The following is a 13,412-nucleotide window of genomic DNA, read 5'->3' as shown; positions in this document are numbered from 1 at the left end:
GACAGCTGCTAGTGACCTATCACGGGTTGCATGCCACCACATCAGCCTCACACATCGATGCCCCCTCCCAGAGTTGATGCCTCTACTGGCTCCCACTTCGAGGGTCCAAATAGTTCTCTCTATGTATTGAGGCCATTATGTTCAGGGCTCTGGCTTTTCTTTTGTATTCGTCATGGGTGTTGATGCCTGCTTAGTGGCTCCACCCTCAGCTCATTGTATCAGTTTCATATGAGTCTCATAGACCCTTTGGTCTTCTGAAGACTTTTGATAAATTTCTTTCTTTCTCTGTCTCTGTCTCTCTCTCTCTCTATTAAACGTTTCTTTGAACACAAAGATAAGCTGTATTCTTGAACTCTGAAGATAATTGCTTGGTTTGATGATTCAGCCTCCTATGACTTGCTCTTGCATGTAAAAGTGATTTGGAAAGTTTTAACCCTGCCTCTAGTTTTGATGGTCATGGTGCCAAGTCACAGCATATGCTGCAAATAAGGAGTTGTGCTTCTCACAAATTAGTGTGAGACTATATCAAAGGGCAGTCACTTTAATTTTCTGCTCACATAAGGATTGTTATCTTGTTTCCTCATTGCAGGGAATCTTCATTTGTTGTTGCCTTTTGCATGTTATATTTGATCTTTTTCCTAGCTCTGGCTTTCCTTTTCCTAGGAGGAAGTTCTGCATGGTTTTCATTTTGACCTGGCCTCCCTCATATTTTATTGTCTTACTTTAAGCCTCTGAAATCTGCTGGACTGTTTGTGGTGCTGCACAGTGGTAAACGTGCTGTAAGAATCAGAAATACTATACTACCTGTGATGGAGCTAACAAGCTGCTTACATCTTCAGAATTCATGCGCTTCCAATCTTATGAGCAGCCTCTTAGCTCCTCATCATGCTGTCATATGTGGGCCTTGTTAGAACTTTGATGTTATAATAAAGATGGCACATTGAAAATAAGATCCTAGATAGGGGGCAGTGTCAAATGCACGTGTAAGCTGATTTGTTGTTAGCTGCCTTCACGGCGTCGAGGTTCTGTTTTTATTAAAGATCATAATGAATACTTTTTGAATGGCAGGAAACGATTTGGCTAATGGCTCAAAGGATCACTTGAAACTTGCAAACAAGTTTGATAAGAAGATTGAGGCATCTTCTGCCAAAATATACTTTCATTATTATGGACAGCTGCTGCATCAGCAAAACATGCTTCAAGATTATGTGCGAACAGGTTGTACTTCAAACAGCCTTTGGCATCTGAACAATTTCTTCTGAATATTCATAGCCGCTGGGAAGCATTCCATAATCCATTGCTCCTGTATATGTTGCTTTTTTTGGGGCCTTGTTTACAGGGACTTACTATGCAGCTGTATTAGAAAATTATATGGATTTTCAAGGACGGGTGGTTGTTGATGTTGGAGCTGGAAGTGGGATTTTGTCTCTATTTGCTGCTCAGGCAATTTTTCTTGGCTTGCCTTTCTGAAGTCTCAAACTCTTATGGCTGCATACAGTTTGAAGCTTGTATGCCCGACAGAATGTTAAATTGTGTCCGTTGTTACTAATAGTGTATCCCTCTATGGTTTACCTTTGCTTATGGAATAGTGAACATAGTTTGAATTTTGTGCAAGGCATACGAAAAAGGTGTCTTTGCAACCTCTATATGATAGCTCACAATTTGCTCGAAACCTAAGATAACACATGCCAGCTGGAGAAGGTCATACAGTGTGAATTTTGGGGCATCTTCCCAACTATAGGGAGTACCACAGATCGGGTTGTGGGGAATGATCTGATGCGGCATCCTGGAGTAATGTTGAAGTGTATCGGTAAGTATGAGGGAGATCTGCATCATCCCCAAAAGGGGTCACTAGCCCATGGGACAAGTGGCTTATGTATGCCACATCGAGAGCATGGTCAAAATGTACCTGAACGTGGATGGGGGTGGGGGGATCATGTCCTATGTCTGGTAGTGCAGTCAAGAGGCTGAATGACAAGTATGAGTGGTCAACACGAAGTGGGGGGAGAGGGGAACTATAAAATCATGTATCAGTGTCACAAAAATTGGGGAGTCCAAAAAGCAATCCATTGTGCTAGTGCTCCCTTCGTATGGAAAGCAGGTAAGCCCTCTAGATAACGGGCATCTCTGAAGACCGTTATATATGATCAAATCATGTACTGCTCCCATCTCGAGTAAGTGTCTCCCATACCTTGTCACAGGTAGTGCATCATCTGAGTGTCTCACTATCTAGACATCTGCTGGGTCCATTTCTGGTGCTCTGAGGCGGTTAGACTTTAAATCTAATAATCCCACGTGTGTGCTCCCTGTACGTGCATTGAAGTCACCTAAGAGGAGAACCTCCCCTTGCCTAGAGATATCATCATAGATCATCTCATATGGATTGTGACCCTCTATGGTGACCTCATGCGCATATGATGATGTGTGAAAGGGACTGAAGGGGGAAGAAGAGCAAGAGTGAGAGAGTGAGAGAGAGAGAAGACTCCAGGTGTGGGTGTGAAGTGATGAGCCACACCACAAACTCATTTGTTTTATTAGGATTAGGTTTGCCCTATGACTGTCTTAAGACAGTCATAGGTGTCCTATCTTTAATGAAGGGTTGGCAATGTGCCTTTACCCCAACAACCTCCCACCTAAAGGCCAATGTGCCTAAAGGGGAGAAAAGAATAAAAATTACAGCAATATACAGTTACTGTATACAAGACCATAAAATAAGAATGGTCTCATCCTAATCCCATGATGTGGCGGCAATGTGCAAACCGCTCTGTAGGCAAGCTCTTAGTGAGCAAATCTGCAGGATTATCATCAGTATGCACTTTCACAAGCTCAAGTCGCTTGTCTTCCAGTACCTCCCTGATGAAATGATATTTCACTTCTATGTGCTTGGTCTTCTGATGAAAGACCGGATTCTTTGCCAACATGATAGCACTCTGACTATCACAATGCAAAACTGGCATATCTCCTGTAATGCCCAAATCTCCCACCAGCCGAGTAAGCCATATTGCTTCCTTGCAGGCCTCAGTGGCTGCAACATATTCAGCTTCAGTGGTTGACAGTGCAACGCATTTCTGCAACCGAGACACCCATGATATAGCACCTCCTGCAAAAGTGAAAATATAACCGGTAGTAGACTTCCGGTTATCTGCATTCCCTGCATAGTCTGAATCTGTAAAACCATGCACCAATGCATCCTGCCTACCATAGCATATGCACAAGTCTTTGGTACCCTTGAGATACCTCAAGACACCTTTCACTGCTTCCCAGTGCCGCTTGCCTGGATTTGCCATATACCTGCTGATGACTCCCACCGCAAAAGCAATATCCGGACGAGTGGCAACCATGGCATACATCAAAGAACCAACTGCAGATGCATACGGAACCTTGGCCATTTCAGCCTTATCATCACCTGATCTGGGGCTGTCCTTACTGCTGAGTTTTAAATGTGGAGGCAACGGGGTACTAATAGACTTCCCCCCCTCCATTTTAAACCTCTGCAGTACTTTGTCAATATACTCCTTTTGTGACAGAAACAAAAGTCCCTTGGACCTGTCACGAGTAATCCGCATGCCAAGAATATGATTTGCATCACCCAAGTCTTTCATATCAAAAGACTTATGCAGTTGTTTCTTCAAAGCACTAATCTCATGCTGAGATTTACTGGCAATAAGCATGTCATCCACATATAGAATGAGTAGCATCAAACTGCCATCCTTTGCCCGTTTGGTGTACAAGCAATGATCGGTCTCACACCTATGATACCCTTGGGACTGCATGAAGGCATGAAACTTCTTGTACCATTCCCTTGGCGCCTGCTTGAGTCCATACAAGCTCCTCTTGAGCTTACACACAAGCTGCTCTTTCCCTTTAACAGCATATCCCTCTGGCTGACTCATATAGATCTCATCATGGAGATCTCCGTGAAGAAAGGCTGTCTTCACATCCATCTGACATAAATCCATGTCATCATGAGCAACAAGAGCTAACACTGCTCTCAAAGTAGTCATCTTGACTACAGGGGAAAAGATCTCATCAAAGTCAATGCCCTTCTCCTGCTTAAATCCCTTGGCAACCAATCTGGCCTTATACCTAGGTAAAGCATTTGAATCCACTTTGACTTTGTAAACCCACTTGCATGGCAAAACCTTTCTGCCTGCAGGTAACTGCACCAAGTCCCATGTATCATTCTGAAGTAGGGAGTCCATTTTTGACTGCATGGCTTTCTCCCACTTCTTTTTCTCCGTTCTTTCCATAGCTTCCTTGAAGCTGGAAGGTTCACCACAATCTGTTAGCATGATAAAATCAGCCACATTATTGGCTCCTGGAACAAACCTGGCGGGAGGCCGTTGTACACGGGTGCTCCTCCTAACAAAATGATTAGGCTGCTGTCCAGCCTGTTCTTCATGCATGACGGGTGGCTGTACCACCATATCTGGCTGTTCTACAGCCCCATCTGCTGGCACATCCAGTGGTGCATCATTGGCAAAATTATCTGGCTGATCTTCAGCCTGTATACCCTCTTGAACAGGGTTATCTGCAGCAGGCTGCTGCTGCATATAAATGGGCATTCTTTGCTGTCCAACATCATCATAAATAACCCTCCTGTATTCCACAGGTTGCATGGGTTCCTTGTGTACACTATCCTCTTTAAAGATGACATCATTGCTGCGTATAATCTTCCGTTTAACGGGATCCCATAACCTATACCCCATTTCACCTTCGTCACCATAACCCATAAAGATGCATCTGATAGACTTTGGATCCAGTTTGGTGCGCAGTTCTTTGCGTACATGAGCAAAGCACTCGCAGCCAAATACACGTAAGTGCTTATATGAAGGTGGCTTGCCAGACCACACCTCCTCTGGCACTTTCAACTCCAAAGCCTTGTTTGGCGACCTGTTAATAATGTGAACTGCTGTTTGCACGGCTTCTGCCCAAAAGCCATGGGGTAATGCAGCATAAGACAACATACATCGAACCTTCTCCTGAATAGTTCGATTCATCCGCTCACTTGCACCATTTTGAGATGCATTATGAGGGGCTGTGAGTTCCTGTTTAATGCCCTTAGCTTGGCAAAACTGCACAAAAGCATGTGACACATACTCACCCCCATTATCGGATCTGAGGCATTTCAGCCTACGACCTGTCCGATTCTCAACCTGAGCGACAAACTTCTTGAAAGCATCTAAGGCATCTCCCTTATGCTTCAAGAAATAGACCCACACTTTGCGTGTGGCATCATCAATGAAAGTAATAAAATATTTTGCACCCCCTAGTGATAACTGTGGCATCTCACATAAATCAGTGTGCACTAGATCAAGTGGTGCTCTATTCTGGGGAGTTCTCCTCTTATGAGGAGTCACAGAATGCTTGCCAAATATACAATGATCACAAGTAGGCAAATCTGAAAAAGAAAGAGGCGGCAGATAACCCAAACGTGACAGTTCTTGCATTCCTTTAACAGACATGTGTCCTAACCGGCTATGCCACAATGAAACCTTTGGCAGCTCGGTTATGGCAACAACATGATTACCCACACTGGAAACATAAAGAGGGTATAAGGTATCACTCTTAAAACCCTCAGCCACTACAGTCTGGCCATCAGTAATCACCCATTTGGAATCCCCAAATGTGGTGTGGTAACCACTGTCATCCAATAAGCCAGTGCTAATCAGATTTTTCTTGATTTGCGGCACATGGCGGACACCATCAAGCATGAACATGCGTCCATCAGGAAATACTATCTGTATACTGCCAATCCCTGCAATCTGACATGCATAGTTGTTCCCAAGATGAACAACTCCATGAGTACCTGTGTAGGAAGTAAACCACTCCCTATGAGGAGTAACATGAAAAGAGGCACCTGAATCCAAGAGCCAGGTGTGCATGTCGTGACCATCAATAACCAAGGCATGTGCTATTACAGCAGAAGAGCATAAAACATCATGTATGTCACTGTCACTGTCCTCTGCTGCAACATTCACTGCATCCAAATCATCTGCCTTGGCCTTGCCTTTGCCTTTGCTTGCATTTCCTGCATCCTTTGTTTCAGCCTTCTTGGCTTTCTGATCCCGTATGAACTTGAAGCACTTAGACTTCACATGTCCCTTCTTGCCACAATAAAAACATTCAATATCCTTTTTACCACGGGACTGACTTCGGGATTTGGACTTACTAGCAGATCTCCCCTTCTGCTGAGTCCTGCCTCTATCCTGTACCTGCAAAGCATTTGAAGACTTGCTGCTCGCATTATTCTTCCTGCTCATCTCCTCCATAAGGAGAGAGCTCTCTACATCAGCATATATAAGAGTGACATTTGAATTAGACAGGGTGGTCTTGAAAGTGTCCCAACTCTCAGGGAGGGTACATAACAAGAAAGTAGCCTTGAACTCCTCATCAAGATTCAACCCTTGTGCAATCAGCTGTGTAAAGATGGCATTGAACTCACTCAAGTGTGAGGTCATAGCTGTACCTTCCTTCATGCGAAGATCGACCAGCTTCTTCAGCCAATAAACCTTACTGGCTGAGCTCTTTTGGGCATACAATTCTTCTAGTCTTTGCCATAGACCATAAGAGGTCTTTTCAGCCTGAACATTGAACACAAGAGTGTCTGAAATAGTGAGCATGATAGCTGCCCTCGCAGACAAATCAAGCTCTTCCCAGTCATCAGCTGCCATGTCAGATGGCTTGACACCCCTCACCCTTATGGGCTTAGCAATCTTCTTTAACAGAAGTACATTCAAGCACTGTTCTGCCCATAATGCATAGTTGTGTGCTCCTTCCAGTTTCTTTATGTTCAGAATCGAAGAATCACTTCCCCCTGATGCCATATCAGATAAGGAAAGTACCTGACTCCCTTGAAGTAAAAAAGACTGAATAAAAATTCCGATTTCTCAGAAAAAAACCTGCTCTATTCAAGAGCCAGAAGCACTCTCAATGGTGCTGTTTTTACTGTCAAGAAAAACTGCAGCAAAACAGTAAATGACCCTGCAAATACTGTACCTTCTGACACACTGTACCGTGCTCAAAGAGGCATAAAAACAGTAATTTCAGACTGCTGCAGCTGCTCAACAAGTGCTTAACAGTGCATAATCATCTGACAAAGCACAAACACAGTAATTTCAGACTGCTGTACTGACTGTACTGATCACTTCTCTCACCTCAGATGAGGTATTGCACTGAGTTAAATTGCATAAACCACTTGGCAAACACCCAAAAAAAAAATGACACTTCAGCCTGTCACAGAACCTGCAACAGAAAATGGGATAAATCCCAAGCAATCACCCTTATACCAAGGGGAGAAAATGCATCTGAAGATCTCTGTCGGTAACCCAAGTGCTATCAAACAAAGTCTGGGCAAAAGCCCCTTGATCTGACACCTGAATCAAGTGGAGAACACCTCAACACTGAGGTAGCATGCAATATGAAAATCTCTCTGACAAAATCATCCACCAGTGTAATGCATATACTGCCCTGTGTAGAAATGACATACACAGATCCCAACGTACAAACACTCAATGAGGAACCTTTTGAGCACTGTCAACGAAGGACAGTTAGGGATCGAGTAAACTCGATGCGCCCTAGCCAAGCGTGGCTCAACTGAAGTTCTCTGAGTGTGGCACAAGAAATGTGACCTGCAAGAAAATGTCACCTCGACACTGCGGAAATCAAGACAAATGTGTGCTCTCTGGCACCACACTGCCTTAAGGCATACAATGCATCACCTTCCGGGCAAAAGCCCTATGATCTGCTCACCTGTAAACTGAGATTCAAACCCAGTAAAAGCATATGTCCTCTTGCAAAATCAAGGCATTACCTTCCCAGAACAAAATAGCTGTGCAATCAACCACACACTGTGGTTCTCTTCACCTCAAGCACGAGATGAATGAAAGTACTTGCTGTACTGTCAAGATAACACAGTTTGGTGAACTGAAAAAAGACCCTGAATCAAGAGGAATGAAGAGCAGAATGCGCTTTCACCTCTTTTTCTTCCCCAAACAAAGAAAATGTACTCCTGCTGCAAAAGTAGGAAGCAGCTCCCTGTACCTTTGCTGTGGAGATCTGTACAGATGTACGGCTCCTGTACGGAATCTCGGAAGAAGAAAAAAACAGTCGAAAAGTGTGGCGGCGTCGTCCGTACAGTCCGTACGGCTGCCCTTGGAGTGGACTGCGCGACGCCTCGAGAGGCTTAGCAGCTAGTAGCAGTTGCTATGCAGCTGCTGGCTGCTGGCTTGATGCGGCGCCGCCGTGCTGCAGCTAGCAGCTGCTATGCAAAAAGGCCCGCGCTCGCTAGATGACTGCGCCCGCGCCCGCTCGATGACCGCGCTCGCACCCGCTCTGCTCCCGTGTCCTCACCACAGCCCGCGACCGCGCCCGCGACGATCCTGTGCCCACGCGCCCTTTTGTACGGCTGTACGGACGTCGTACGTCTGTACGGCACTGTAGAGGTCGAAGGGGAGAGGCCAAGGGTAGAAGGAAAACCTTGCTCTGATACCAGTTGAAAAGGACTGAAGGGGGAAGAAGAGCAAGAGTGAGAGAGTGAGAGAGAGAGAAGACTCCAGGTGTGTGGGTGTGAAGTGATGAGCCACACCACAAACTCATTTGTTTTATTAGGATTAGGTTTGCCCTATGACTGTCTTAAGACAGTCATAGGTGTCTTATCTTTAATGAAGGGTTGGCAATGTGCCTTTACCCCAACAGATGTGTCCGGGGGAAAGTAGCATATTGCAATGAAAAACCAGTTGTCTATTGGGCAGCTGAACTCGCACCCACACGTGTGGTGCATGCTCGTCCTTTTGCATTACAGAGATAAGCGGTCTCAGATGTGATCTGAAAGGGATTGCAACATCCTCGGAGCCTTGTACCCCGCCGTCTCTCCTCGTCTCTTGCTTGTGGGTGGACTCCCAGGTATACCCTCTGACTATGGGTAGTCCTCTCTGTGGACTCTTATTTTTCCGAGTGCAGAAGACAATCTCTCTGTTAGTGTAGGTCTCTAAAAAACCCCTTGGGTCAGACCACAGGGTGCCATTACAGCTCCACAATTGTTCTGTCCCCCTGTCCCATGGCCTCGACATCGTCATGTTTATCAAATAAATTTTTTGAAAGATTGAAGGGTCTATGAGATTGAAAATACCCAATACAAATAGCTGAATGGGTGGATCCCCTAAGCGTGCATCTGTGCCGGAGGCAAATACAAACACAAAAACAGTAGTTGGAGAGGATGGGACCTGTGGTGGTCTTCTGAATGCTGATTGAGGAACGAAGTCCACCGGGCGGCTGAGAATGGAGAAGATGGTCTCGGCAAAGAGAGGCTCTAGTGATGGTCGATGCTGCGACAGGGGTATGTAAGCCATGATAGAGCATTGATGTCGGTCAGTCTGTGGGGTCTTGTGGTATCATAGCCGTGGCTCTCCGTCGGAGAAGTGCCACTATCACCCCCCTCAGCTCTTCCCATAGTTTGGTGAACATGGGGCTAAGATCCCCAAGCATTGACATGCTGGCAGGGACAATCTAGATGGCTGTCAATTGTACTCTATAACAATTACATATACACAAGCATCTCGCATTCTTTCGACCTTTGGCAGTACTAAAGAGTTATATTGAGCACTCCATCAAGGAGTGTGACACCATCTTCTGTATTTATGATCAGATCACTTTGCCAACCATGGACATTTTGAATCACCATCTCATAACGTAGATGTCAAATTGATGCACTTAAGAGACTTGGGCAGATGATTTTCAACTCTTGGTTGGAAATCAAAGATACAAATTCAGTAGATCCTGTTACAAAAAGAGAGAGTGAGAGAGCAGGAAGCAAGAGAGCTGAACGTAGTGCTTGCAATAGAAGAAGTGACTAATACAAGAAGTCTGATGGGTTTTGTCTAAGTGACAAAACCTTATCCTTCACTAATTGTAGTTAGTGAACTAACTGTGGTTAGGGGGAAAAACCTCTAAATGAGGGAAAAGTGCCCCTAACCTACTTATTACATGACATTGGTCACTGCTGAATTATAATAATAATTCTAACACCCCCGTGCAGTGCCAATGTCATGTACAAGGAAATGATCAATCACCAAAAGGAGATAAGTTCAGGGCACTGCGAAATGCCTCAAACTTTTCACGTGGAAGTGCTTCGGTGAAGATGTCTGCAACATTGTCATGTGTTGACACATACATCATACTGATCTCTCCTGCATGCAACTTCTCTCTGACATAGTGATAGTGAACCTCAATGTGCTTCGTGCGAACATGAAACACAGGATTCTTTGCCACTGCTATAGCACTCTGACTATCAGTGAGAATCGGAGAAGGACCCTTCAATGAAAGATGAAGATCAGCAAACAAATGACGCAGCCAAACACATTCAATTGTCACTGTGAAAGTTGCCCTGTACTCAGCTTCACATGAGGAGGTAGCCACTGTAGACTGTTTCTTGCTCAACCAAGAAATGCAAGCATGTCCTAGAAAGAAACAATTCCCACTGGTGGACTGCCTAGTATCATAGTCTCCAGCCCAATCTGAGTCACTGTAAGCATGCATCTGCAAGTCACCCCCCCTGGGAAACATCAAGCCAAAAGACTTTGTACCTTGCAAGTAACGGAAGATGCGTTTTACAGCCTGCCAATGCATAATCTTTGGGCTGTGCATATACCTGCTCACCTGAGAAACTAAAAACTGAATATCAGGTCATGTATTGCAGAGATAAACGAGGCATCCAACAGCCTGACTATAGAGTGTGACATCAATTGATTCACCCGCATCATGCATTGTAAGCTTCAGCCCTGGCTCCATGGGAGTGGACATAGGCTTGCAATCATGCATGTTGAATCTGTCCAAGAGCTTTTGAACATACTTGGACTGAGACATAACAATGCCACGTTTCTGTTGAATAAACTGGATCCCCACAAAGAAATGTAACAAGCCCAAGTCTGACATATCAAATGTAGCTTTCAATTGGGCCTTGAAATCTGCAATTACTTCCTTATTTGATCCGGTGAGCAGCATGTCATCTACATAAAGAATGATGACTAGAATATCCCCCCCATCCTTCTTGATGTAGAGGGTGCTCTCAGTTGGACTATTGTGCAGCCCCTTGCTGGTCAGAAAGGCATCAATTTTGGCATACCATGCACGTGGGGCTTGTTTCAGCCCATACAAAGATTTATTCAACTCGCATACCTGAAGTGCATTTCTTGAAATTTCAAAGCCCGGAGGTTGTTTGACATAAACCTCTTCCAACAAGTCTCCATTAAGGAAAGCTGTTTTAATGTCCAACTAATGATCATTCCATTCAAAATTTTCAGCCATGGCTATAACTGACCTGATGGTGGTCATCTTGGATGTAGGAGCAAAAGTCTCCTCATAATCTATGCTTTTTTTCTGAGCATATCCTTTTGCAACCAGCCTTGCCTTGTACCGATCAATGGACCCACCTGGCTTTCTTTTGACCCACCTTGTACCTATGGCATTTTTACCTGGTGGCAAATCCACAACATCCCAAGTCTTACTTTTATGAATGGACTGCAACTCATCGTGAATAGCATTCATCCAATGGACATTATCTGTTGCTTCTTCAAATGTCTCAGGCTGCTCCTCATCAAGAAGAGTACCTGCATAAGCTGATTCAACTGAATGAGCTCCCTCCATGTGCCTTACTGCACTACGAGTTCTGCCAGGCAATGGAGCTTCAAGCCTACTCTCCCTGAGAGTCTGAAGCAACCAATGCAGGACTGTTTTGGCTGCGTGTATCTCTTGAATCTCCCTCCTCCATATGTGTATGGGAAAGTTCTCGCTTCAGAAAGGAAACCCTGGCATCGTTCCTTGCTGCAAACATACTCTCAAGTATTACCCAAGCTGCCATAGATGTCTTGCATGACCGAATATGAGGTATAATGAACCTCTTGACAGAAAGAGAAATTACTGAAAGAGCTTGTGCATCTCTAGAGTCCCATCTTTTCTGCTCTGCTGTGGGAGCTCTTGGAGCGGCTGCTCCAAGCACAATGCTGTATTTGTACCTCTACCCCTGCCTCCAGCTGTAGAGTGACAGGTATAGGCGTTGTATTTGGTCTTTCTTCATCTCCATTGACATAATCCCAAAGATTTCTGCCAACTAAGATATTGCAAACCATGAAACTCCACAAGGAGTAGTTGGTGCCATCCAACTTATCCTCTTGTGTGAGAATCCCGAACACCTGATTTCAGTTATTCTGTGTCATTTTTGCCAGATAAACTTAGAAATACAGCTAACTGAACAAGTAAAATCCCTTCCTGGGATGTAAGATGCACAAATAAAATCTGCCAAAGAAAATCTGCCCTCAGTGACAAATATTGTCACAGCCTGTCAAAGGCTCAAAATGCACCACAATGCTTTGCTCAATGCCCAAAAATCTGCAAATAGAATCTGCAAAAGGTGGCAAAAGTCAGCAGTTTGACTTGTACTGAGTCCAAAACTGTTTGCAAACTTCCAAAATGCTCTTTTACCTGCAAAATTGCAACTTAAATGCAAAAGTCCCAATTTCTTGTGGGAGATTGCATAGGGAAAATGGTTTGAAAGCCCCAAATGTTGCACAAATTGCACTGTGCCTGCAAAAGCCCCAAATTTCACTGCAAAATTGCAGTGTAATTGCAAAAGCCCCAAATTTTGGACAACCTGCAACCCAAATGCAATGTCTGCCCACAAATACAGAATGCCCCAAATTCTCTGCAAGATCTAAGCCAAACAATGGCTATTTGCAAACAATGCCTGTATGGACATAATGTACAGATGTACGGATTCCTGTGTACGAACATATGGTCCTCCTTCCTGTATAGACAATCGGCGCAGATTTGTACGGAACAAGTAGTACGTCGTAGGTACGGCGGATGTACAGACTATCTGTGAATGTACGGCTGTATGGAACAATCTGTGTGACTTGTATGGATAGCAGCGCAGGAGCAGCGTACGGACAACGAGCTACTGTACAGGTTCCGTATAGTCGACTGACAATGGTACGGCTGCACAAGGATGGCGCGCGAATCGATGGTACGGACAACGTACAGGCTAAGTACCTGCAGCACTTTACCTACGTACGGACGCGCTGCTTGCAGTACTAGCAGTATGGGCGTTGTACAGAATAGTGGCGCAGATGTATGGGCTTGCGCAGGTACAATACGGACAGAAGGAGCGTGAGCTTCGTGAATTGAAACGTGGGCTGTACGGCTGTAAGGGGCTGTTGAGCAGGGAGCTAGGCAGGAAGTTAGGAGAAGGAAGCTTGCGGGCTAGAAAGCAAAAGAGCAGAACCCTTAGAAGAAGTGACTAATACAAGAAGTGGGATGGGTTTTGTCTAAGTGACAAAACCTTATCCTTCACCAACCGTAGTTAGTGAACTAACTGTGGTTAGGGGGGAAAACCTCTAAATGAGGGAAAAGTGCCCCTA

General features: G+C 44.8%; 1 protein-coding gene across 2 annotated transcripts in view; it reads left to right on the top strand.

Moving 5' to 3' along the window:
* The window catches only part of LOC147890806 (putative histone-arginine methyltransferase CARM1), a 125,683-nt gene that overhangs the window by 33,012 nt on the left and 79,259 nt on the right, over window positions 1–13,412 (top strand). For both annotated transcript variants that reach the window (XM_087389439.1, XM_087389438.1), the window contains exons 4-5: window positions 1,069–1,218; window positions 1,340–1,443. In XM_087389439.1, the coding sequence (XP_087245565.1) occupies window positions 1,069–1,218; window positions 1,340–1,443 (254 nt within the window). The remainder of the gene's footprint in view (window positions 1–1,068; window positions 1,219–1,339; window positions 1,444–13,412) is intronic.

Source organism: Dipteris shenzhenensis, chromosome 18 (assembly GCF_047967505.1).
Source record: "Dipteris shenzhenensis isolate YYH24624 ecotype China chromosome 18, Dip_SZ_1.0, whole genome shotgun sequence".
Taxonomy (NCBI): Eukaryota; Viridiplantae; Streptophyta; class Polypodiopsida; order Gleicheniales; family Dipteridaceae; genus Dipteris; species Dipteris shenzhenensis.
Note: the sequence above shows the minus strand (reverse complement) of the source record. Positions and strands in the feature narration are given on the sequence as shown.